This window comes from Schistocerca piceifrons, chromosome X (genome assembly GCF_021461385.2).
Source record: "Schistocerca piceifrons isolate TAMUIC-IGC-003096 chromosome X, iqSchPice1.1, whole genome shotgun sequence".
NCBI lineage: Eukaryota > Metazoa > Arthropoda > Insecta > Orthoptera > Acrididae > Schistocerca > Schistocerca piceifrons.
Genome location: NC_060149.1, coordinates 750,531,930 through 750,557,455, shown reverse-complemented (window position 1 = coordinate 750,557,455; position 25,526 = coordinate 750,531,930). Strand labels below are relative to the sequence as shown.

At 39.8% G+C, this 25,526-nt stretch overlaps 1 protein-coding gene across 1 annotated transcript in view; it reads left to right on the top strand.

Annotated features, from left to right (window-relative positions):
* Positions 1-25,185, top strand: part of LOC124722691 — a 321,460-nt gene extending 296,275 nt beyond the window's left edge. The window contains exons 21-22 of the mRNA XM_047247831.1: positions 221-367; positions 24,163-25,185. Of these exons, the coding sequence (XP_047103787.1) occupies positions 221-367; positions 24,163-24,749 (734 nt within the window). The 3' untranslated portion in view covers positions 24,750-25,185. The remainder of the gene's footprint in view (positions 1-220; positions 368-24,162) is intronic.
* The last annotated feature ends 341 nt before the right edge of the window (positions 25,186-25,526 follow it).

The window sequence follows — 25,526 nt, the reverse complement described above, 5'->3', positions numbered from 1 at the left end:
TTTATCATTATTAATTTCCTATGGAATCTCTCTCTCTCTCTCTCTCTCTCTCTCTCTCTCTCTCTCTCTCTCTCTCTCTCTCTCTCTCTCTCTCTCTCTCTTCAAAAAATAATACCATATTATGTAATTAGAGAAGATTTCTTTAAGCTGTGAAAGCAACAACATTTTTCAGTGAGTTGTAGGTATACAACAGGTAATTTTCACTGTGTCATTCTTGCAGGAATATCTGATGATGTAAACTACATGAGATGGAATTGTGCTCCCACTTTAGTGGAGAGAGAGCGAGAAAATTTAACAGCGCGTTTGCGCCGTGAATTTGGCCTTTTTCGTAGTGAAGAAGAGGAGCGGGAAAGAGCTAGAAGACAAGGTACTTTTCTGTTTATTGTTTTGAAGGGCACTGTATTTGTGATTTCTTTTTTCCTAAAGATGATTGTAACAATGTGTGCCATTCATGTAAGGTAGGTATGGTGGAGGATGTAAGGAAAGGAGAAAGGAGAAGATTTTGTTCTTTTGCATAGCCTTGTGATTCTTACAGTAATCTAATTGCTTGAGTAATTTAGTGGTACTTCTTTAACCTCATCATTGCATAAGAACTTGCGGTTATTGAGTGGGAAATGTATGAATATGGCAGTTTCAGATGTAGATAAGTACTAAAGGAAAAATAAAGCTCAAATTCGAGAGGTGTGGTGAACCACTTTCTAAAAGAAAATGGACTGCAGTGGAGGGCTGTCAAGATTTTGGTCAGAAGTAGTCGTGCTGTGAAACATGCCACTACTTGAATTTCTAATCAGGTTCATTAATATTCTCTCAGCTTCAGACTTGTGTAAAGTGCTGTATGTTCCCTGTAATCCTGCTATTTAAACAAGGCAATGCAATTGCAGCATTTGCTTGTATGTTTTAATTGACAAAGTTTCTGTGTATGCAAATGAAGGGTCTCATCGTGTGTCATTGCAGTAAGATATTCTTGGGTTCAGAATGAAATTTTCACTCTGCAATAGAGCAGGCACTGATTTGAAACTTCCTGGCAAATAAAAAATGTGTGCTGGACTGAGACTCGGAACTTGGGACCTTTGCCTTTTGCGGACAAGTGCTCTACCAACAGCTACCCAAGCACGACTCTTCATGGGTTCCTTTCTGTATCAGTGTGTCCATTGCAGGTTGACTTGGCAAGAAGCCCAAGAAGCTTTTATTGCATTGACATCCCGTGAAAACCTTTATTTGCATATCAGTCATCCGGAGGCTACCTGCTGCTGTTTATATCAGACTGAGGATTGACGCAGCAAGAAAACCAATGAGATATTATTGTGTTGCAAATTTTCTGTAATAATGATTTATTACTAACAGTTTTGGTAGAAATGGGTAGTCCTGTGCCGGTTTTACAAACACTTATTTCTTTGAGTTGAGAGCCTGTGATGTTCGGGATGTTCCTTGTGTATTGCATGTCAGCCTTCATTTGAAAATGACACATACTGCCTCTCCATCTCCTTGTACGAGGGCTATCCACAAAGTACATTACGTTTTGAAATTAAAAATAAGTATAGTATTAGAAATTTTTTTTATTATATACAGATGAAAACCACACTTAAATACTACTTTTCTACATAGTTGCCATTTAAATTAAGGCACTTATCGTAGCAATGGACGAGCTTGGAAATTCCTTCGTCGTAAAATTCGGCCGCCTGCGCCTTCAACCACGTAGTTACCTCTTCTTTTGGGACAGAAAAGGTGTGATTTTTGTGGATTTCCTGGAAAGAGGCAAAACAATAAACACTCAAAGGTATTGCCAAACTCTGCACAACCTCAGAAGAGCAATACAAAACAAGCGCAGGGGAAAGTTGGGCTCAAAGATCTGGCTGATTCACGACAATGCCCGGGCCCACACGGCAAATTCCACTCGTGAAGTTCTCGAAACTTTTAAGTGGGAGTTCTTTCCACATCCGCCATACAGTCCCAACCTGGCACCGAGCGACTTCCACTTATTCCCAGCAATGGAGAAGTGGTTGGCTATGCAGCGTTTTGATGACGACGCACAGCTTCAAGAAGAGGTAACCACGTGGTTGAAGGCGCAGGCGGCCGAATTTTACGACGAAGGAATTTCCAAGCTCGTCCATCACTACAATAAGTACCTTAATTTAAATGGCAACTATGTAGAAAAGTAGTATTTAAGTGTGGCTTTCATCTGTATATAATAAGAAAAATTTCCAATACTTTATTTATTTTTAATTCCAAAACGTAATGTACTTTGTGGATAGCCCTCGTATATTCTCCACTGTCTTTTCTTGCTCCTTACCGTAAATGTGTTATACCTGTAACAATTTCCTTCTTCAATTTGTTCCTTTCTTCAGTTTCATCTGTATGCTTCAGCTATATTCTGGAGATGAAATCACATTTTTGTTTGGTTATCTTGATTTAGATTTCTGTGCTTTTCATAAATCGTTATTGTCAGGCTGATCTCTCTAGCAATATTGTGTTCATTTCCTTCCACTACTGCCTTTGATTAAAAATACATAACACTCAGCCTTTAATTAAAACATTTATCAGTTGGACATAAACCCCTTGATTGTAAATCCAGAATCAAAAGCCACACACAAACAGGATCATCATACATTAGCAAGTTTAATATCATAATAGTCTTTAGCACTGTGATTTTTGATAAGCTCCGATGAACATTAATTTTTGTTCATTTAATGACCATAATTAACAAAAATATCATGGGTATTCAATTTGACAATTCAATGTACAATAGAATGTAATGATTTTTGTGTGCTTGAATTTGATGGCAACAAAGTATCTGCATTGTCAGATTGTATGATGTACACAGCACGGAGAGCGTGAAAATTCAGGACACCATATCCCTTCTTTGCACTGATTTTGCAAATTTGAGTCTACATGTCTTTATGTATTTATCATTTTTTTCCTGAAGAAATATTTTGGCAATTTTCAAGATTTACTGACATGTAATTTAAGGAAGACATTTTAAGCCCGAACTCTTATCGTTTCAGTGAGCTAGATGTGTAATGACCTCACCAGAAAATTATACAGCTGCACATGTGGTGATTTGGTGCGACTGAGACCACACTTTATTAGTAGAAACTTGAATAAATTATGAATTTCCTCAGAAATGTTTTTTAATTTATTTCATAATGATTCTTTAGATGCAAACTTTTTCTTGAAGTGTGACTCATAAAAGTAGGTGTCAGTAAGATTGTTTGCAAGGAACTTTCACTGGGACCAGTAGAAGTATTTATTAAAGGTGGCCAGCTCTTTAATAGAATACTTGGTGTGCATAGTGTGATTACCCTGCCTCTTCTGCAGCTTTAATGAGAGATGTGTAGGGTGTAAATTTCCCCCTTATGTACATAAATCAGCTAAAAGAAAGCAATAGGATGGCAAGCTGATATTTAATTCATCCGTTGGATATTCCAGATTGCTGACTGTAAATTTAGCCGTGCATAAAAAACTTCTGATACAGTACTACTAAGGCCTTTGTCATTGTTTTCTGTTCTTATTTCTGTCTCAATATCTCAGACTCCAAGAACACACAAAGTAACATTCAGAAGCAGACCTTTTATCAGCAAATAGTCTCTCTCCATTTTTTTCTGAAGGAGATAATATGGTGTCTGTTTTAATTATTTTAGTTCAGTTTTTAATTTCCAGTACCATATTAGGTTTGCTTTTCAAAACCAAAAATGCACTGGAGCTCATATAAGATAAAGAGCTCATTTCTTCAAATATATGATCTCAAGTAAGAGCATTCAAACATCGAATTTTAATGGTACCTGAAAGGAAGTACAATGGAATCTTGTTAGCACATTTTTGAAGGGACCACAGATTTTGGACATCATTAGCAGAAAAACAAACTGTCTAAAAATACCTAATATGGTAATTATTTGATTTTTTTGTCATTGGAAATGCGAAATTAAGGCTGCCATATTTGGGGTAGTATGTGATCTCTTCAACACTACTCTTCCTTACACGCTGTCTCATTATATTATACTTCAAAATGTGCCTTTTCAAGAACACATTCAGAACCACATTGAGAAACTCAAAACTGTGTGTTAGTATACAAGAGGCAAAAATGTGTCAAATATGGTGACATTGGCTAAGTCCAATGTGTCAGATGTGTATACTTCTGCCAACAGCCAATTGGAATGCAGAAAGTTATGTTATGCAAGAACATGTAGCCTCCAGCATCCAAAATATGATTGTGGCATGTTGTGTAGGAAAGCAAAAATATGCTAAAATTTAGTTTCTGTACCATTTCTCGGTATAAATGAACATCTTTCATTTAGCATCTATCCATTAGTGCATCACTGCTGTTAATAGAATAGGGGTTGTCATTTCAACAAACTGTTGGTGTATTGTACATCTTTATTTGCTGTCATTGTTCAGCTGCAATTCGTTTGTTTTCTGCCATGACATCCACATAGAAATTTACGATATTAGTTATTTATAATGTGCTTCTTATACTAAACAACAAAGCTCAGAAGCCCCACATTCACTCTATAATTCTTAGCCTGATGAAAGGCAGCCTTCTTTAAGCAGTTTGAGATTGTTCTTGTTCATATGGAATCCCAAGCACCTCTTACAAAAAGTGTAGGGCCAAGATCATTACCTTTCTTATTGTAGTATGAAGACAGGCCTGCATTTCCTGTACTAGAATCATACTGTATTTTTGTTTTATATGTTGTGTAAAGCCTTGGTTCAGTGGCTGGAGGTAGCTTGTAGAGTTGGGATGCTCTGCACACTGGTCAATAAACAGGATGATTTTCCTATTTGTGACATCCGACCTTGCATCCCAGGCATGCAAGAATTGTTCAGATATACATAATCGTTATTACCCTTGCTTTTGCATTAGACATATATTTACATGGAAATGTCTGCACATTTTTAGAGCATCATGGACTGTTTGCCTTTATAGTTATTAGTGATCCCTACTTTAGTGTTCCACTTTCATTACAACATAATGAGACAGTTAGCTTCTCTTTATGCCATGGCATTTCTCTCCTGTGAGCTCAAGATTTTTGTCAGGCAGAAGGTGACAAAATAAGCCCGTTTCATCTGCATTAAAAAAATCATTGGGTCTGTACCTTTCTATGATTAACAGAAGAGTATTTTTCCGTGACTGAACAGTATCAGTGTTTATGCCTCCAGCCTCACCACGAACACATTTATGCACTAAATTTTGTCGGTTCTTAAACCTTTCAATTCAGCTGTTAAATGCTTTGAAGTTTGTGAGTCAAAACTTTTGTACCAAATAGCTTGCCTTAGCACAAACCACAATACTATCAGTTGTAATATTCGAAACACAAGCTTGTGTTGTCCACTTCAGTAGCATGTTTTCCATTTCTGGGAACTGACCTCCTTACACTTGTTTTTGTTTGCCATTTCTGTGATCTGAACAAGATCAGAGAACAGTAGCAACCGATTTATAAACTAGTAAATATTCCATTTATGTTTGGATGCTACGGAAGTTGGAAGTTGTCATAGTTACTGCCAATGTATACAAACTACTTCCACACATCATTTGTTCCATAACAAATGATCCATATGATGTGCAAAGTTGCTGGCACTGAAAAGCACTGTCTCCCCACACATTTCTTCATCCCGTATCTGCAAACATCCCACTCCCAGAATTCTCAGTGGCTAAAGTTGCAGCAGTCAAATGGTATTGATACAACCCAATTTGGACATGCTAGGTTGGGAGAGTGACCATATAAATGAGTTGTTTTAAAATGTGTTTAATACAGTTGGGGCTGGGACTTCCAAAACTGGACATACTATGTGAGAAAACACAGTAATGAGGGATGTAGTGTACCTTGGGCACGCAAAAAAGCGTATCTGATGCCTGTATTTTTTATAAACCAACATAGGCATTGGATAACTACTTTTTGAAAATTGCAACCCATCAGTATGCCAAATGACCACAAGAAACACTGCATAATTACTGTGGAGACATTTTATTGGTGTTTTCCAGTTTAGTGAATGTTTTCCAGTGCAGTGAATATTGTGGTATGTTAGTGTCTTCTGAAGGGACTACTGCTGAAACAGTAGTGTGCAAGTTGTAAACTTACTGGCCTGGAACTCCACCTCAGATGTCTCATAACCAGTTTCCTAAAATCATCCTGCTTTTACTGGGCTTCAGGGATATTGGTTAAAGAAAATATACAATACTGCAACAAATGATTTTCTATCTCTTCATATTTGTTGACATGTAATGTTCCCTATTATGATTAGCTTTGAAACTTGAAGGAGCCACAATATTAGACACAGATCGGTAAGTTACTCATTAACAAATGCTCACAAAATTCACCAGTGGCAGATTAACACATTAATTTACACAAATGAAAAACATAGTGGCTTGTCATTTTAACAGTTCAGTACTAGCTGACACAACTACATGGTACAATTTTACTATTAGATATTGATTACTAGGGACTGGAAAAATAACATTTTGCGATAAATGTGAAGTAGATGTAAATTCTGCCTCACAATGTGAAAAAGCAAAATTAATAGATATTATTTTATAGTGAACTGTATCCATATGAACTATTTTATCAGAGATAGTTCTGAAATATCTTTATTTTCTGCATATAAGTATAATGTGTGTAAGAATCTGTTTGCGAGATAAAAAGTGTACAAATGCAACAACATATCAGTGAGCTCAATGGTCAGATGCCATGTCAGTTGTGAGCAGTAGAATGGTCTCTCTTAGGTACACGCCACATATGCAATGTGATACTCAGCTGTAAGACCTAGCATTTTATAACAAAGAAACAAGTGCATTTCTTTGTTAACTAAAGCTCAAAAGATGGTATAATGCAGACACTTTTAGTGTGGCAAATTAGGTGCGGAATTTTTTGAACTGTGGTTGCATGAAATACTATTAGAGGTTCGGCCGGAACTACATTGTTAACTAAACACTGCTAATCTGTGGAGTAGGCGTTTCCCATTGCTTTGTGTTTTGCGTTGCTCATTGCTCTCTTTTCTCATTTGGAAATTAGCGAAGCGACTAATCCTGGTCTATCACGGGTTTCAATAAGGACTCTTACAACCACATAAGAGACTAGCAATTCCTGTGACCATGTGTCAGTTCTGCTGTAGGCTGGTTCCCTGCAAGAGGAAGGTAGGGCTCGTTTCCACGCACTGCTCATCTCCCCTCTGGCAGTCAAAATTATAGTTTGTTTATGCTCAGTGATATCTGCCACTACAGGCTATAGTGCCCGTACTGTGCACTATAGAGATTGCAAAGCAAAATCTGAAATGTTTTTTGACTCCTGAAATTCTGCCTCTACTGTTAAATTAGGGTTACCGTATCTTTATTTCTACTCTTACACTGAATGCCTACCATAGGTCGAAATTAATAGGTTAATAGAGTTGGAAATCAATGGCTTAAGTTGGAAAAGACAAATAATGTCCAGAAACACCTTAAATTGGAGACGCATCAGCAAACAGCAGGAAAATGCTGCTATTTTTCAACAGAACAGTCATTTTTGAAAGCTTAAATACACACAAACGAAGAAAACAAAGACAATTTCAGGAGAAAAAGGTGTTAAAGTTTTCACAAAAGCAAACTTTTTAGTCAAAAAGTTCCCAAACAACACTTTTTTTTCAGTTAATTTCAACATACTATGGCTTTGTTTGCCTTCACTCATATCTCATGACAACCTTTTAAATTTGTGTATCTAATCATTTACAAAAAAAATATAGGCGCGAATTTTGCCAAAAATAGACGCTACATTTTCCTGTGCGAATTGATTACATAATATAAACTGTACTGAAAATTGTATGACACACAGGCTGTTCGTGATTTCACTTTGATCTGACTGATAAGGCTTTGTGCATCAATCCTATTTATAAACACGTGTAATATGGAAAACTGCAATTTTATAATAATCAACAAAGTTGAAAGAAACAAAGACACAATAGGCAGTGACATAAATTTAAATAACTAATAGCAATATAACTAGAAATGGCAAAGATAATAGATACTATTTTATGACAGTGATTTTGATGTATATGAGGATTCCAGAGGCCCAACGAAAATGTTTTAAGAAAGTAAAATTTTGTACTTGGAATAATTAACAAACAAACCAGTTACTTTAGTGAAAATTTGCATTTTTGGAAACAGAAAAATCAGCTCTATATAACAGTGGCACTGAATTTTGGAAATAATTATGTTTTAAGATTGAAACAATGTAGAATACAAAAATTTTGTATTGGAATAACTTCTGAAATATAAAGTTTTTGGAAAAAGTAAAATACATACTAAAAAGAGGGTAATGAGAGCTTTCAAATGAGCATTACCAATCTAGAAACAAACCGCTCTTTGCTCACCGAAAAATTCATCTTTACGTGGTTTGCATTTCTACTAAATCACTAATATCTCTGTAAATAAAATATTCCTAGGTGTACTAACTATACTATCATTATCAGTAATTGAGAAACGAAACAGTAAGTAATAAAGTTTTGAGAATCACTGCTTAAATGAGAAACTGGGCATTTGAAGTAACTATTGTGTATGTATTATTAATAATAAAATGAGATTAAGCAAAAAAAAAAAAAAAAAGTAATGTGAAAATCAGGAGTGGTATGAGAAGAAGCAGGATAGTCTCTTGTGCTGTTTCATCACCCCCATTGAATTATACAGATAGATATTGAAGAATAGCTTATTGGATAATCCAGTGTGTAAGAATTATCATTCACAATAATGTACAGTACAGTCTGTACATACCAGGAAACAAATTAATACAAATCATTAATGGAGGCAAAGCTGAACCCACAAAATATATGTTACAAAGTTTCGAAGTTTTTGTTACAGTTGCATGCAAAATCATACCATATACTTTGAGATGTTTTTTTAAAAAATGTGATTATTTAATTAAACTTCTTCACAAATAAAATTTAAGAAAACTTTTTCACAAAATGGCACTGCAAAAATTAACTCTTAGTTGTCATAACATTTGCTGCTGAATTGTTGCTGGAATTATTGACAGACATTAACAATTTTTCCATTACGTGTTGTGTACAGGTAGGCAGTTCCCTCTAAAGATGTAGCATGCTTGTGAATCTGGGAAAAGATGTATTTGATGAGGTTCCCACAGCTGTGACCTTTAGATGGGAGCTGACCCAAAGCTGATAATGGGAAATGTTGGGGTATCAGACACACTGACATGATACAGTTTCCTCTCCTTACTAACAAGCTTCTAATAGGATTGTGGAAACACGTGGGTTGTCTGTTTCCATACGTCTCATGTTACTAGCCCAGATCTACCTCTGCCATTGCCACATGGTTATGTCCAAAACACTTTTGCACCCACTGTTGATATTATCCTTATTTTTCTTCATTAATTTGTATGTTGAGGGATTTACATTACTCTGTGTGAATCATATTCCATGGATACCGGAAAGAGGGATCTCTGAGAGATGAAAAGTAGTCAAAGACTTCAATTTTATTTAAGTGCAGTTCACTGAAATGACTTGACATGTGAACTGTTACAGTGCTATGTTGGTAATATTAATCATAGTGTAACCTAATACATTAATTTCTGTGACAGTACTCTTCAGCGAAATAGAAAGTTCTTTAATCTAGTCTTAAACTCCACCACATTATCCATAAGACAGTTAATATGCTTAGTCTGCATGTATACCACTGTATCTGACTGCTACCTGTACTGATATTGTGTTGTAGAGTTGTTTTGGGTCTTAGTATTATGTGTATGCTCTCCACTATTTCTTTTAATTTTTTTCTGAGAAGATAGAAAAAGAGAACTATTGGTAACAACCAAGAACATTAATAAATGTGTTTGCTGTGGAACAGTTGTCAAAGTAACCAGTGGTAAAGAAAATGTTCAACCTCTGCCACTTTGAATTAATTTGATCTTTCGGAAGGCTAGTGTTTATCACTAGCCGTGATAAGGTGAATGATTCCTTTAAACTGATATCTCTGGTAGGCCACTGGTGTCCATTTCTTTAAACGCCCAATAAAATGCAAGAGGAAAAATCACAATTCATGTATGAATGGACTATATTTTGTGCACTCCATATGCCCAACGAAAAAATCACACAAGTCATGGCAGTAGGTGAAACAGACTCGGGCAGATGTAGTGGGAATAACAAGCAACATGGGTAGCTGCAGGCAATGTATGTGCAATCCCAACATGGCGAACTGTTTGCTGCAATGACAAACAAAGATATTTGTGTATAGAGGCAAGTGAGAGATTTTGTGATTATTTTGTGTAGTTTGATAAATGCTATTTACATGGTTCCCATGATATGATATTCATCGGAGTACAACACAGCTGAAACTACTGTACAAATTTGTTTTGTGTCATATGGCTAACTATGTAGGAGCTGTCTCATGGTGGATGTTAACCATACAAGTGTTGTGTGTTAAATTTAATTATGTCCAAAACAAAATAATATTCCTGTGACGTAAACTCCAGTGTTATAGGCCTTAAAATTGAATATATAGTAATTACAACCAGGTTCAGTGGCATTGTTAAGGTTAAACATGGATGTTTTATTTTACAGTATGAGAATACTGCATTACTCAGTGTTTTTCAATGTAACTTATCCAACATATGGTTTTCTTAACCTTCAGTGTCATACGACTTTTTGACATAGAATATTTTTGTTTTAAAATTTGGTGGCGTACCATATGGTGAATAGTGTGGGGATGTTTTCTGTGTTTTCATGTGCAACAGATATTCTATTGTGCTCTTAATATCATGTAGCCAGTGCTTCTGTTCTTAATTTCTTTTATATGCATTCCAGAAAATAAATCTTACCTTCTGGCACAATTCATTGTTCTAAAACTAGCCTTGATTGTGAGAAAGCCGGCCAGTGTGGCCAAGCGGTTCTAGGTGCTACAGTCTGGAACCGCGCGACCGCTACAGTCGCAGGTTCGAATCATGCCTCGGGCATGGTGGTTTGTGATGTCCTTAGATTAGTTAGGTTTAAGTAGTTCTAAGTTCTAGGGGAGTGATGACCTCAGGAGTTAAGTCCCATAGTCCTCAGAGCCATTTGAACCATTTGATTTGAAAGGCTATTTACAATTTGTACAGAAACCAGATGGCAGTTATGAGTCGAGGGGCATGAAAGAAATTGAAAAGCCTTAAAAATTGGAAGCCTAAAAAAGTGTCAAAGATTTTTATTCCAAAAAATATTTATGTTGTAGAGTTGCCACGTGCTAATCTTTGATCTCACCTGATCTTTTTGATGTCTACAGGAAATCAAAATTGTGCATTACAAAGTTGTAGATATTGCCAGTCCTCTTACCTGCTGTAGCAACATAGTCATTATGGATCCTTGAATGGTAACTTGTGACTTGTTATTGACAGACAAAATATCCTAATTTAGTGTGTGCAGTGTGAGGGAAGAGAATAACAGGAAGGCAGTTGGGGATAAACTGATGTCAGAATGCCAAGCTTCACAGATACTCAGCATGTACTAATGAACAATAATTCTCTTATACGTGCACAGAAAAAAAGGCAACAAGAAAAGTATGATAGTGGTATTATATATGTCATTTTTTGCAGTACAGGACTCAAGGTGCTTCACATCCTAAAAATTGCACATATTCTTAGGTAAAAGAAAAGAGGCCTGAGTCCAACAGTAAAAAAGGTAAAATCCTTTTGGTTTTCAAGCCACCTTATTTTCAATAAAATTCTTGAGCTCCAGCAGTCCACACAAGGATGGGGTCCCTCTTATTACCATTCTTAGTTTCATTAGTTCACCACCTTACAGACTAGCAAAACATGTGCGAGGATCATCAGCAGCCAAAATGGCACATTTTGAACACTATGTTGTTAACTCACAGAAATTTATGAACTTCATTAAGAAGTATCTTTTTTATTTCTTGATGGTGACTAGTTTTGAAAAGTTATGTGTATTTTCAAACCATCTGTATCGTAAGTGTGACAATACAGTGAAATTCTATGTACAAAAATGGTCCCTACGGTGATAATGTTCTCCAGTGTCTGTCCTATGCGATCTGTTAACTGTTGTCGAGTTGGCCATAGTGTTGCTTTTATCATCAATGCAAGCACTTTTGCTTGTACATTCACACTTATGGTATGGATGGCTTGAAAATGGACAGTGAGTCCAAAACTAATCACTGTCAAGAAATAAAAAAGATACTTACTTCTTAATGTAACTTATGAGGAAGTTACAACAATTTATTTTAATCACAGGCATTTATTGAGGCACTCAAAAAAATGAAAATAGGCCAAAACACACAGTTGTTGGTCAGAATGTATGGTTATTTACAAATGTGGCTGTAGAAGACAAACCGTTTCCACCTGGGATCATCAAGCTGATCTGCTATACCCTGATGACAATATACTTCGTGTACTGCAATGAATATTATGAATTGACTATAGTGTAGTGATCAGATTCCTGCTGTCACAAATCCTTCATGGATAATTTTCAGGAACAAGTTATACAACTCTACAATGTTGTGCGTGTCTTGCTTCATATGATAGTTGACAATATTTTCTTGGTGTGGCCTCTCAGTGAAGGTACACATCATCAGTTCATTGATCACATGAACAGTGTCCATCTCAACATTAAATTTACAGTTAAGCTGGATAGGAATGACAAGCTATGTAAATTGGATGTTTTTGTTGAGCAGAAAACAGCAAACTTCTTTGATCGTTTAGTGTACAGGTAACTGGTCCACCCCAACTGTTACCTTAAAGTAAATAGTTTTCACAATCTTGTGCACAAGAAAGCAATCTTGAACACTTTAGTGAACACAGCAAAGATTATTTATGACAATGACCATCTGAACTGCAGCAATTAAGATTCATGTTCGGGGAATATGGTTACAGCAAGAGAGAAATAAAGAACACTTTCAAGTTCCACAGACAAAACATTTGTCCTAAATTGACAGAAGAGGTGCGGAATTGGACACATGCTGCAGAGATATGGGGTGAGACTAGTGGTTCAGATTAGACTATAGCACTGCATCTGCTTGGCGAAACCACATGTGCAGCACTCATTGCCCATCACTTGCTGTGTACACACACACACACACACACACACACAAGCACGTGGCCAACAGTAGCCTCTGGCGCCAACACCCAGCACTCGCTCACCATGTGCAGTGCGTGGTCCTGCCATGCCGCTAACAGATATAGTGTGGCAAGCAGTATGAAATGTGGCATCTTACACTTGTGTTCAACACTAGTAGAAGTGAGAATAGTTAGTAACGCGGCACCACATCTTCTTCGGATGAAGAAACTTTTCTGTCTTTAATCAACATATGTCTAAAATATGTTGTTGGGCACATCGTTATTGGCATGTTAATGTGAACAAACATTGCACTTTGATGAACATGTGTAAAGAGTTGAAAATGTACCTTGCTTGACTGTTATTTTTTTCTGAGAACACACCACCATTTAAAGAATTGTTGGTGAACTGTCAAAAGCAACAAGGGAACGTTGGCAACCAACACTGTTGTGACTCGCCGATCATTCAAAGCTCCGCCGCGCAATTACGCACGTCCTCTACGTGCGGCACTGTCTGCCAGCCATGCAGCAGCTGCGCCACCTAAGCGGCCAGCCGAGCAGCGGCCGCTAGACTGGGACTCAGTGCTCATTCGAATGCTAATGTGTACACATGTCTTGCTTGTCAACTTACTCTGTGACTTATACGTGTTGTGTCATTCTGAAATATATGTGTTAAACTTGACGTTATAACAATTGGCGACGAGGTAGTGGATTTTTCCTTTTCACCGTTGACCCACAGGGTTCCATGGCTACTGCTGAGCAACTATTGCAAAATCTCCTTGAACAGCAAACGCTTCTAACAGCGGCGATTCGCGATTTCGTCGCGGCGTCAAATGCAGGGCGTTTCTCGTCGTTGGCTATACCTCCTTTTCCTCCTTACGACGAGATGGCAGAAGACTGGTCTGATTATGAAAAACGTCTTCGACAGCACTTCTTGGCATTTCATGTCACGGACGAACAACCATGTAAGTCTCTGTTCCTTTCCTGGATTTCACCTCAAATGTATCGGTTGTTGTCGCAATTGGCTCCTTTGAATGATCCTGCGTCTTTCTCCTTTGCTGAAATGTGCTCACTTCTGTCTGTCTATTTTCAAAAGCAAACACATGTGGTAGCCTCTTGTGTTGCCTTTTATCGTTGTCAAAAACAGCCACATCAATCCTATCGCACTTGGGCTGCTGAACTTCACGGCCTCAGTCGAAAGTGTCAATTTGTTACTGACGTTCACAAAGAATTCTATGCCGATTCCATGGTACGGGATGCTATTATCCGGTTGGCGCCCGACAAAGAAGTTCGGCAATGTGCCCTTCAGTTGGCGAATCCGACTCTAGATGAAGTTCTCTCCATTGCGCAGTCGCGTGAAATTTCTCGTGCCGCTGGGGCGCAAATAGAGGCATGGGGAAATACAACTTTCTGTGCGCTGTTGACGACGCGTGTGGCGCGTCCCCGCTGGCCGATGTGGCTGCAGTGCGCTCCCACACGCAGCCTCGGCCTAGCCGTAAACAACCCGCTAAGAAACTGCAGCAAAACCCCCGGCAACTTCCTTCATGTCCGCGGTGTTTTACGAAACATTCACACGAGGATTGTCCCCAATGTTGGGCTGTGAGTCACAATTGCAAAAAGAAAGGTCATGTGTCTTCAGTTTGCAAATCCGACCGCATACATGATGTTCATGAACATGACGCTGAGTCTGATTCTGTGTTGTCTGTCAGTTGCATTTCTTCCCTTTCAAGGAAGTTATTCCTCACTGTCCGAATCCTTGGTCGAGATGTTCGCATGCAAGTGGATACCGGTTCTGCTCCCACTATAATTAATTCTCAGACGTATCTTCAGTTGGGTTCTCCACTCCTGTCACCTGTCACTCGGCAATTACAGATGTACAATAAACAGAATATTTCTCTCTTGGGACAGTTTAATGCTAAGGTATCTTACAAATCCGTCGTTCGCACTGTTCCCATATTTGTGGTCGACCAGAGCAACGCAGAAAATCTTTTTGGTTTCGATGCCTTTCACGTTTTTGGGTTCTCCATAGATGACTCTGTCAATATTGTCTCTGATGCTATTCCTTATGCTCAACTGGATTCCTTGTCGACGACATTTTCGTCCCTTTTTTCTCCTGGGTTAGGCCGTGCAAACGACTTTGAAGCTCATATCACGCTCAAACTCACTGCTCGGCCTAAGTTTTTTCGGGCTCGGCCCATTCCTGTGGCGCTTCGTGATCGGGTAAAATGGGAGTTGGATCGTCTCACTACTTCAGGGGTCTTGCTTCCTGTCACTTCCAGTGAGTGGTCCTCTCCTGTCGTTGTCGTTGCTAAGCCAAATGGTGATATTCGTCTCTGTGGCTATTTCAAAGCCACTGTAAATGCTCAATGCCTCATCGACACTTACCCTATGCCCCATCCTGAAGAACTGTTCACTAAACTTGCTGGAGGCCAGTATTTTTCTAAAATTGACCTGTCGGAAGCTTATCAACTTCCTCTCGACGCTGCTTCCCGGCAGTTTCTGGTCTTTAACACGCCTTTCGGCCTCCATCAGTACCAACGCTTGCCATTCGGGGTTGCTAGTACCCCTGCTCTCTTTCAGCGATTCTTGGAACAATTATTGCTCCCTGTCCCTGGGTGTCTCAATTACATGGACGACATTGTAGTCACTGGCTCCACCACTGAAGAACATCTTCAAAATCTCCGCACACTTTTTCATGTTTTACAGACTGCCGGTCTTAAGTGTAATCTTCAGAAATCACAATTTTTTCAGGCATCTATCACATACTTGGGGTTTCAACTCTCTCGGGATGGTATTCGTTCGCATCAGCAAACTGTCGCTGCGATCAATGCCCTTCCTCGCCCTACATCTGTTAAGGAACTGCAGGCCTTCTTGGGGAAAATAGCATACTATCACAAGTTTTTACCATCTGTGGCTTCGGTGGCTCAGCCGTTACATCGCCTGTTGCATAAAAATGTGCCTTTTCACTGGTACGCGTCATGCGAAGTGGCTTTCCAGAAATTGAAGACTATGCTGAAACAGGCCCCGTGCCTGGATACTTATCGACCTGGCCAACATCTTGTTCTTGCCACAGATTCCTCTCAATATGGGGTTGGTGCAGTCCTTGCGCACCGTTTTTCTGACGGTTCGGAACAACCCATTGCTTATGCCTCCAAAACGCTCACGGATGCCCAACAAAAGTATTCTCAAATTGAGAAAGAAGCTTTGGCCATTATTTATGCTCTTCATAAGTTTGGTGTTTTTCTCTATGGCTCAAAATTTCGTCTTGTTACGGATCACAAACCACTTGTTTCATCCATCAACGTCACTTCCCGACAAGGCTGCACACCGCCTCCAGCGTTGGGCTCTTTACTTGTCTCGTTTCAATTATGAGATTCATTTCCGGCCAACGGCTCAACATGCAAATGCTGATACTCTGTCTCGCCTTCCCATGGGTCCTGATCAAGCATTCGATAGGGACAAACTTTTGTGTTTCCACCTGGATGTTGCCGAGCAGCGGGTTGTGGACGGGTTCCCCATCACTGGGGACAGGCTGGCGGCTGCTACGGGTTCTGACCCTACCCTCTCCCGGGTTTTACGCTGTATTCGGAAGGGTTGGCCAGATCGCCCATCCGCTAAGACTTCTGATCCGTTGCGGAACTACTATGCTTTGTGCTACCGCCTCACGGCTAGGGATGGTGTTATCCTCCTCTCCACTGACAATGCTTCGCCGCGTGTTGTGGTACCTGCATCTTTGCGTGCTTCGGTCTTGCGCCTCCTTCACCGAGGACACTGGGGTGTGTCTTGCACAAAATCTCTGACGCGCCGTCATGTGTACTGGCCTGGCATCGACTCTGAAATAGCACACATGGTCGCTGCGTGCGGCCCTTGTGCGTCACAGGCCGCTGCCCCGAAGTCATCTTTGTCACCGTGGCCTTCGCCTGAGAAGCCCTGGGAGTGCATTCATGCTGACTTTGCGGGACCCTTTTTAGGTACTTATTAGCTCCTCGTAAGTGACGCCTACTCTAACTTTCCTTTCATTGTCCGTTGCACGTCGCTTACCACCGCGGCAACCACCAGTGCTCTCGCCCGCATTTTTTCTTTGGAAGGCCTCCCCTCTACTCTTGTTACTGATAATGGTTCGCAATTTGCCTCTTCTGAATTTGCGGATTTTTGTGCTCGTCACGGCGTTATGCATGTCACGGCCCCGCCGTTCCATCCACAATCCAACGGTGAGGCTGAACGACTGGTCCACACATTTAAGGCTCAGATGCGGAAACTTCTGACTTCTTCTGCTGCTGATGATGCGCTTCTCCAGTTTCTGGCGTCTTACCGTTTCACCCCCATGGTCGACCACAGCCCGGCTGAGCTCTTACATGGCAGACAGCCCCGCACGCTACTTCATCTTCTGCGGCCTTCCACCTCACGGCCGCCGGTGCCTTCACTTGGCCGGTTCACCGCCGACGACCTCGTCTGGGTATGGGGATATGGCAGGCGGCCAAAATGGAGCCCGGGCCGCATCTTAAGACACTGTGCCAGACACCTGTATGAAATCCAGACGGACACGGGTGTTGCAGTGCGTCATTCGGACCAGCTTCGGCGTCGTGTGCCAGCAACATCTGTTCCGAATGCCGCTACACCACCCTTGGCTCTACCTGATGCTCGGGATCTTGGCATCTCTCAATACTCACAACGCAGCCCTCCCACCGTCATCGCGATGCCAGCACAAGAACGGATGCCACCAGGAGACGTGCCCATGCAGGAAACGGATGACCATCCTCTGTCAGAGCAAATCTACTCGCCTCCTCCTCCAACGGACGCTGACACATCGCCCATGTCTCCTGTCATATCAACTGGACTTGCCGCAACGGGCAGATTGATGCATGGGGCCCCAGCAGATTCTCCTGTCATCTCGACCCGTTATCATCGGGGACACTTCTGTCCGTACGGGAAGCCTCCTCCTCGAGACTTTACGGCGAGTCAAACAATGCCTATGGACGTTAGCCATCTCCAGGACACCTCCATCAAGACCAGTGCAACAATTTCAAAGGGGGGAAATGTTGTGACTCGCCGATCATTCAAAGCGCCGCCGCGCAATTACGTGCATCCTCTATGTGCGGCTCTGTCTGCCAGCCATGCAGCAGCTGCGCCACCTAAGCGGCCAGCCGAGCAGCGGCCGCTAGACTGGGACTCGGTGCTCATTCGAATGCTAACGTGTACACATGTCTTGCTTGTCAACTTACTCTGTGACTTATATGTGTTGTGTCGTTCTGAAATATATATGTTAAACTTGACATTATAACAAACACCAATGCTAGAAACGTAAAAAAAAAAAAAATCCTGCTGATCACTATTGGGAACTATGGAATCTACCAAACTGTATTGGTAGATTATATGGAAATTACCTTAGACTGAAAGCCCCTACTACATCTGTATTTCCATTTTATAATTACAAAGGTTTTCCTTCTATTGTTTTGTTAGCTGTTAGAGATGCAAATGGGTCATTTTTATCCATTGGCATTGGGAGTATGGCTGAAACGGTGATGCGAGAGTATTAAGTCCATTTTGAAGTCACAGTACGTCCATTTTTCATTATCAGTACATAAAATATAACACAGAAGTTTTCCAGATGTGTGCTGTATTTAATTTAAAAACACAACATGTTTCAGGAAGACATGATCCCACTCTGGCGTGGCATGGCATAATAATTTTAAGAACTTGATAATGAGATCATGTCAACACCTACATCTACAATCTGCAAGCCACCTAAGTTGCATGGCCTGTACCACTGCTAGTCATTTCCTTTCCTCTTCCGCTCACAAATAAAGTGAGGCAGAAACAACTGTCTATATGACTCTGTATGAGCCCTGATTTCTCATATTTTATCTCCGTGGTCCTGATGCGAAATGTGTGTGTTAGTGGTAGTAGAATCATTCTGCCGCCAGCTTCAAATGCCAGTTCTCTAAATTTTCTAAATAGTGTTCCTCAAAAAAACTTCGCCTTCCTGTCAGGGATTCCCATTTGAGTTCCCAAAGCATCTCCATAACACGTGTGTTGTCTGAACCTGCCGGTAATGAATCTAGCAGCCTGCCTCTGAATTGCTTCAACATCTTCCTCTAACCTGACTTGGTACAGATCCCAAACATTTGTGCAGTACTCAAGAATAGGGATGCACAGGTGTGGTGTCCTGTGTAGATAAACCATGCTTTCCCAAAATTCTCCCAATAAATCGGAAGTCGACTACTCACCTTTCATACCACAATCCTCACTTGCTCATTTCATTTCGTATTGCTTAGCAATGTTACACACAGATATTTAAACAGTGTGACTGTATTGGGCAAGAGACTATTAAAGCTGTATCCGAACATTACAGGTTTGTTTTTTCTACTAATCCAAATCAAATTACATTTTTCTACATTTAGAGCTAGCTCCCATTCATCACACCAAGTAGAAAATTTATCAGAGTCATACTGTATGGTCACTTAACTTTGAAACCTTTCCATACACCACAACATCATCAGCAAACAACCACAGATTGCTGCCCACCCTGTCCACCAGATCGTTTATGTATACAGGGTGTTGGGAATTCCCATTACAAACTTCCAGGACTTGTGGAGGAAAGTGGGCACATTGTATTTTGAACAGGAACTCATGTACAGAAACATACTGGTTCTGTTCTGTAACAGTTTCAGTTCAGATGTGTTATGCATACCCAACTGCTGAGGGAAAGAGAAAAATCTCAAAAGTTGCGTGTCCTGGTATGGAAAAGGGCAGACAAGATGACATGTACTACGTCAGGGGTTCACCCAGTGTCACTTAAGTGTCTGCCTTTCTGCGAGACCTATTCAATGCCTGTACATCTCTGATACAGTAAACATTGTTTGGTGCATGTTTTCCAAATACACAGACAGCTTCTTGTGTATGACGAAGCTCAAGTTAATGGAAGAGCTGCTAGTTTTCTGTATCATAAATGTTTTCCACAGTGTAGCAAGCCATTGCACAAACTTTTTGCCCAAGTTACACATTGGCTCCAAGAAACAGGTACCTTCATCATGAGGAGGGAGGATTGTGATGCTCACGGCAATGCCATATGCTCGAATTTGAAGAAGATGTACTGCATTGCGTTGAAGAGAACCCCTCAATTAGTACTTGAACCATTGTGCGTACAGTGGGTTAGGCACAGTCTGGGACTACGAGTGTGTGGGCAACAGTTACATTCGTACCACTTACAAAGGGTACGCGTTATGGGTCCAGCCAATTCTCCGCAACATATGGCCTGTTGCATGTGGTTCATGCACTGTTACATTGACATATCCCTGTTTCCACATTGAGTTCTGTTTGCAGATGGAGTTCACTAGGGACTGTGTTCCGAATTTGTGAAACGGCCATGTCTGAGTTTACAAACACCCTTGTGCCGCATGTGTTCAGGCATTTCAACCCCTGGTTTGGTATTAATGTGTGTCCAGGTATTCTGGACAGTTGTGTGATTGGGCTATAACTTCTTCCACTCAAGCTAATTGGTCTGGCATACCTGATCTTCCTATAAAACATATAGAATTCGTTCTTGGAAGCTGTGCAACCAAATGTTTGTTGGGAAATGTGGTTTCAGTATGATGGTGCCCTACCTCACTTCTCGCATATAGTTCAGACACATCTCAACAGTCGATACGGTGAAAGATGGATAGGCCAAGGTGGTGCTACTGCATGGCAACTGCGATCGCCGGATTTAACTCATATAGACTACTAATTGTCGGGTCATATGCAAATTTTAACTTACAAGACTCCTATAGAAACAGAGGAAGATCTGCTGGCATGAGTTCTGGCCAGTGCACTAGAAATTGAAGAGTCACTATGTGGAATGGTGAGAGTGTACCAGCACATGCTTCATAGGTACATTGTTTGTAACAAAATTGGTCGTGCCACATTGAGCTGCTGTTGTAATGCAGCAATACTGTTCTGTACATACAGTATGCTGCGTTCTTTTGTTTCAGATTAGTGTAAAGGTGTAATGTGCAAGTTTTAATACAAAAAAATGTGTGTAAATGATAAACTATGTTTCTTTATGTTTCCTTTCAAATTGGTACCTAATAATTGTGCTGTGTCAAGCCTAATTTGATTTCTGAAGCAGAAGTGTATGAGTTAAACATCTGAATTGAAACCTTCATAGAACAGAAACAGCATGTCTCATGACATGGATTCTTATTCAAAATATTATATTCTCACTTCCCTCTAACAACCCGTATAAGTTTTTAACAAGGGGGAAAATAATAGCAGTCTTATCACACTTCTCTGGGGCACTCCTGACGGTACCCTTGTCTCTAATAAATAATTGCTGTTCATGACAATATACTGGGTTCTATTACTTAAAAAGTCTTCGAGCCACTTGCAAATATGGGAACCTATTCCATATGCTCCTACCTTCATTAACAGTCTGCAGTGGGACACTGTGCTGTATACTTTCTGAAACATGTTGTGTTTCTTAAATTAAATGCAGCATACATTTGGACAACTAGCATGTCATGTTGTAAGTACTGATAAAGTTCTTTTGGTAAAACATTGTTAAGAGATGAGGTCTCACTTCCAGATCCTATGCCAGTGCTGTAAGAACACAGCAGTTTTCCTCTCTCAATACACATACCGTGATGAGGGCAAATCCTTCTAGATATTTAAGTGATGAATGGTGTATATTTAATTATGGATTAACTAGGGGAAGGAATGTAGAATGTTCTTTTGGTATTTTATTGCCAAAGTTCCAGGTGTTGGCTCATATGAAACCACATGACATATTTCTGTTTAGTTCTACATATTCTTTGTTTTCCGTAAATTCCTTAAATTAATTTCAGTTGCTGCACCTACCTGTGATATTTCATTTGCAGTCATTTTTCAATCTTTATGTTCTGCATCCCGATGCTCTGTTAAGCACAGCACTGCTGCAATTATAAATACTTGGATAATCCTCCACAAGACCAACAGTATGAATATTGAACTCGGTATCATTTCTTACTCTCCTGAGTACAGAGATAATAGCAAAACAAAAGGAGAAAGTTTCATAAATTGTCATTATTTTCCACAGACGTGTAGTGTGGCAAAGTATAATGCACCATATTTATCTGGCAGTGGCTTGGAATGCCAGATGAAGTAGTTACATCTCATCAGCACAGTTGGTGCTGCCCTATTAGACTGTGTGGGGTCCACCTGAAGTTTTAAGCTGGGTGAAAGCCATGTGCCACACTTCTTTAGCAGCTGTCTAAACAGCATCATGTACAGGGCATGCTGCCACAGTTGTTTCACATTTCTGCAGCTGCTGTTGTGAGCAGCACAATAGGGTAGCTCCATTTATTTCATTCCTCCACAGTCTCTCAGCACTGTTCCAGTGAAATGAAATGTGAACCAATGATTGCATGAGTTTGAATTAAATGTTGTTTGAAAAGAAAGAATACATTGGATTTTTCTGTAGATAATTTAAAAGGTCCGTGTTATTTGCATAACTTTATGCTTCAGAGAGATGGTTGTGAAACTGAAGATACAGTAGCAACAACTGGACTCGAACAAGTACAAGCAGTTGGACAGAAACTGTCAAGAAATTTCAATGAGCAACGTGAAGAACGTAATGGTGGATTAGATTTCGGCTGTGTCTGCAAAGTGGCAGTTTAAAATATGATTTGTGTAGCGGATTACAAAGGGGAAAAATATTTTAATAAATGAAGGCATCAGACAAGCATGTACTTTATTGCCTACTCTTTTTAATATTTAGGTACACAGTTGAGTTCCTGCATCAATGTTGTACTGCTGTTCACTCATCTTGTGACTAAATTGAACAAATGAACTAATATGACCTGTAACAGTGACAATGCTAACAGCACTGACCGGAAAGAGGAAGGAAAAACAAGATGTAGTGGTAAGCATTGTGCATCAGGCATGTGCAAGCGAATGCAAGTGTGTGGCATCTGCGTGGCTGGTAGATAAGTGCGTGACTTCTTTGTGGCTGCCATCAAGCACTTCCATGGCTGTGTTATCAGGCGAGATAACATTGGTCATATTCAGCACCTTCCGCCAACATTTGCTAAGTATATTCACACTCTCTCTCTTGCACCCTGCAGATGCATGCAGGCCACACAGATAGGCCATGTGCTTGCAGGGCTCTAGTCCAGACCACCTCTTAAGGTCTGAGACATATCACACCCCATAAAGACAGTATAAGTCTTTCAGTGCCCAGTGCTTATGGTGTCCTTTGCAAATGAAACAGTATCTACATAGGCCAAACAATTCACACTGTCAGCATTGTGCCGAGCACATATGACGCATCAAGCAAAGTGAGCTTGAGAAGTTGACTCTTTCTGCACCCTGTCTAGAAAAGGAATGCAAAACACAATTTCAAAAAATGAGATCCTAGTTCGTGCTGCGTGATCATATTGGAATTCCGTTATAAAGGAGCTGGTGAGAGTAGAATAAACTGCAATAATTTTAACCTAGATCAGGTGTATACACTTAGTGAGGCATGGGGGTAGGCTTTGGACACTGAGCAGAAACAAAGACAGTTGCTTGTGTTTACAGAAAGGCAGGAGTATTTTGAACATGATGCTAGTCCTTCTCATCAGCAGACATCACTCAACCCTATGGTGGGCTAGAGTTACCAGAATCTGTGTAAAATGTCTCCCCACTGGTATTTGTAATTTCAGCCTTCTGGAAAGTTCCAGACACTGATGCCATGCCTGTATAAGTGGAACATTGTGCCAACCATGACAGTAGTTTCTGCTTCGGAAGATGGCAGAGAGAGCTGTCACAAACTAAAGGATTTTATTTGAAATGACAGAGCTCGAAAACTTAAATCTTATTCAGGTATGCCAAAGCAAAAGACTCTGAGGGCATAGTAATAAAATTAGTTGTAATGATGTATTCACAAAACAATACTGTTCATTCCAGTAGTACTATAGGAAAAAAGATAACATTTTCCTCATCCAGTGACAAACTACTGCTATACGCAGTAGATTGACCCTGACACTGTAAAAGAACTCTCTTCATTGTTCAGAAATTTTATTTCATGGTGAATGTTCATTTATTATGCAAAAGACAGCTGTTTGTGCTTTTTAATTTATAATTTAAGCCATTATTGAAACAATAAAATTTTGTGGTTTTTGTATGCATTTTAATAATTGTATTCTCTTTTCAGGTTTAATGCAAGAGAGTAACAGTGATCTAAAACGGAAACTGCTGTTACCTCATCCTCCACCTCAGATTATCTCTCATTCAGATTCAGTTATGCCACCAAATACATTGTTATCACCACCTATGGTAAGCGTCTATTCAGCTGCCCATAAGATATGTCCTTACAGCTCTGACAGTGGAAACTATTCTTCTGGCTTATACACACCGACTTTACATGCACCAGTTGTTAGTGGGCCAGCATATAGTCCATTGTATTCAATGAAAGGACAAGTTTATCAGCCCTTTACTGCAGGCCTTCATCCCAAGAGCAGTGTCGCCACAAGTCCAGTGAAAGGTAAAATTGGTGTCTTACCAGCTGCTACATTCCTTGAGAGTTCAGAGTCAGCATCGGTAGCACACAGCATCTCTGAAAGCCAGTACCTGGTTCGAGGGACATATTCTGAACCAGTGATACCGCAAAGCTCTCCAAAAGAAACCACATCACACTATGTTGGGCACGTAGCAGTCACTCATACCGCAAGCACAGCGAATCCACAGCCATTCTATTCGACTGCATCCGAATCATATTTGAAACCATCATCTCATCATTGAACTGTTGCTGTACAAATTGAATATAGTTGATCTCTATAAAGTTTTTAATATGTTATTCTGATAATGCAAAACATAAAGTGAGAGCTGTTAATGAGAAATGAACATTATATTGTAATGTGATGATTATATTTTATATATAAATATATATGGATTTGTGGAATATGAACTTTCTACTTTTTAAGATCTTAGCAAAAGAAGAATTATTCTCACCTTTCAAGACGTGTGAACTTTCTCATGTTTGCTTATAATGTAACTGTTTTTAATAAGAAAGTGAAATTTAACAATTGTGCACGCTAAGCATTACAGTTTCTGATTTCAGTGTTGCATAGCTTATTATTTCAGATTTAGCACAACTGTAATGAAGAAAATGGTTAACATGAGAATCAGCTGAGCATTATTTGTTGACTCCCATTAGATGTCTGCATGTAGCACTTGACTGAACCACTGTTAGTTAACACTTTTTTTTAAGCATTTGTTGTGAAATAATTTAATAGCTGCGCCTCTGAGAATTTTATTTTCACTCTTATAGAGTACCTTTCTCAAGGTATCCACTGTTACCAAATGGTTTACAATTATAATTATTATTATCACCATCATTATTATTACTATAATAAGGATGCAGGCATGTTATTGTAAACTGACCAAAGTGATTTCTGTGATTTGCTTGTGGATATTATGCATGTAACAGCTAGTAGTAGCTTTTCCATTAGACATTTCATTATCCCAGTTATCAACTTTACAGTAGATGTTTGTTTCTCATTTACTTTGTATGTTACT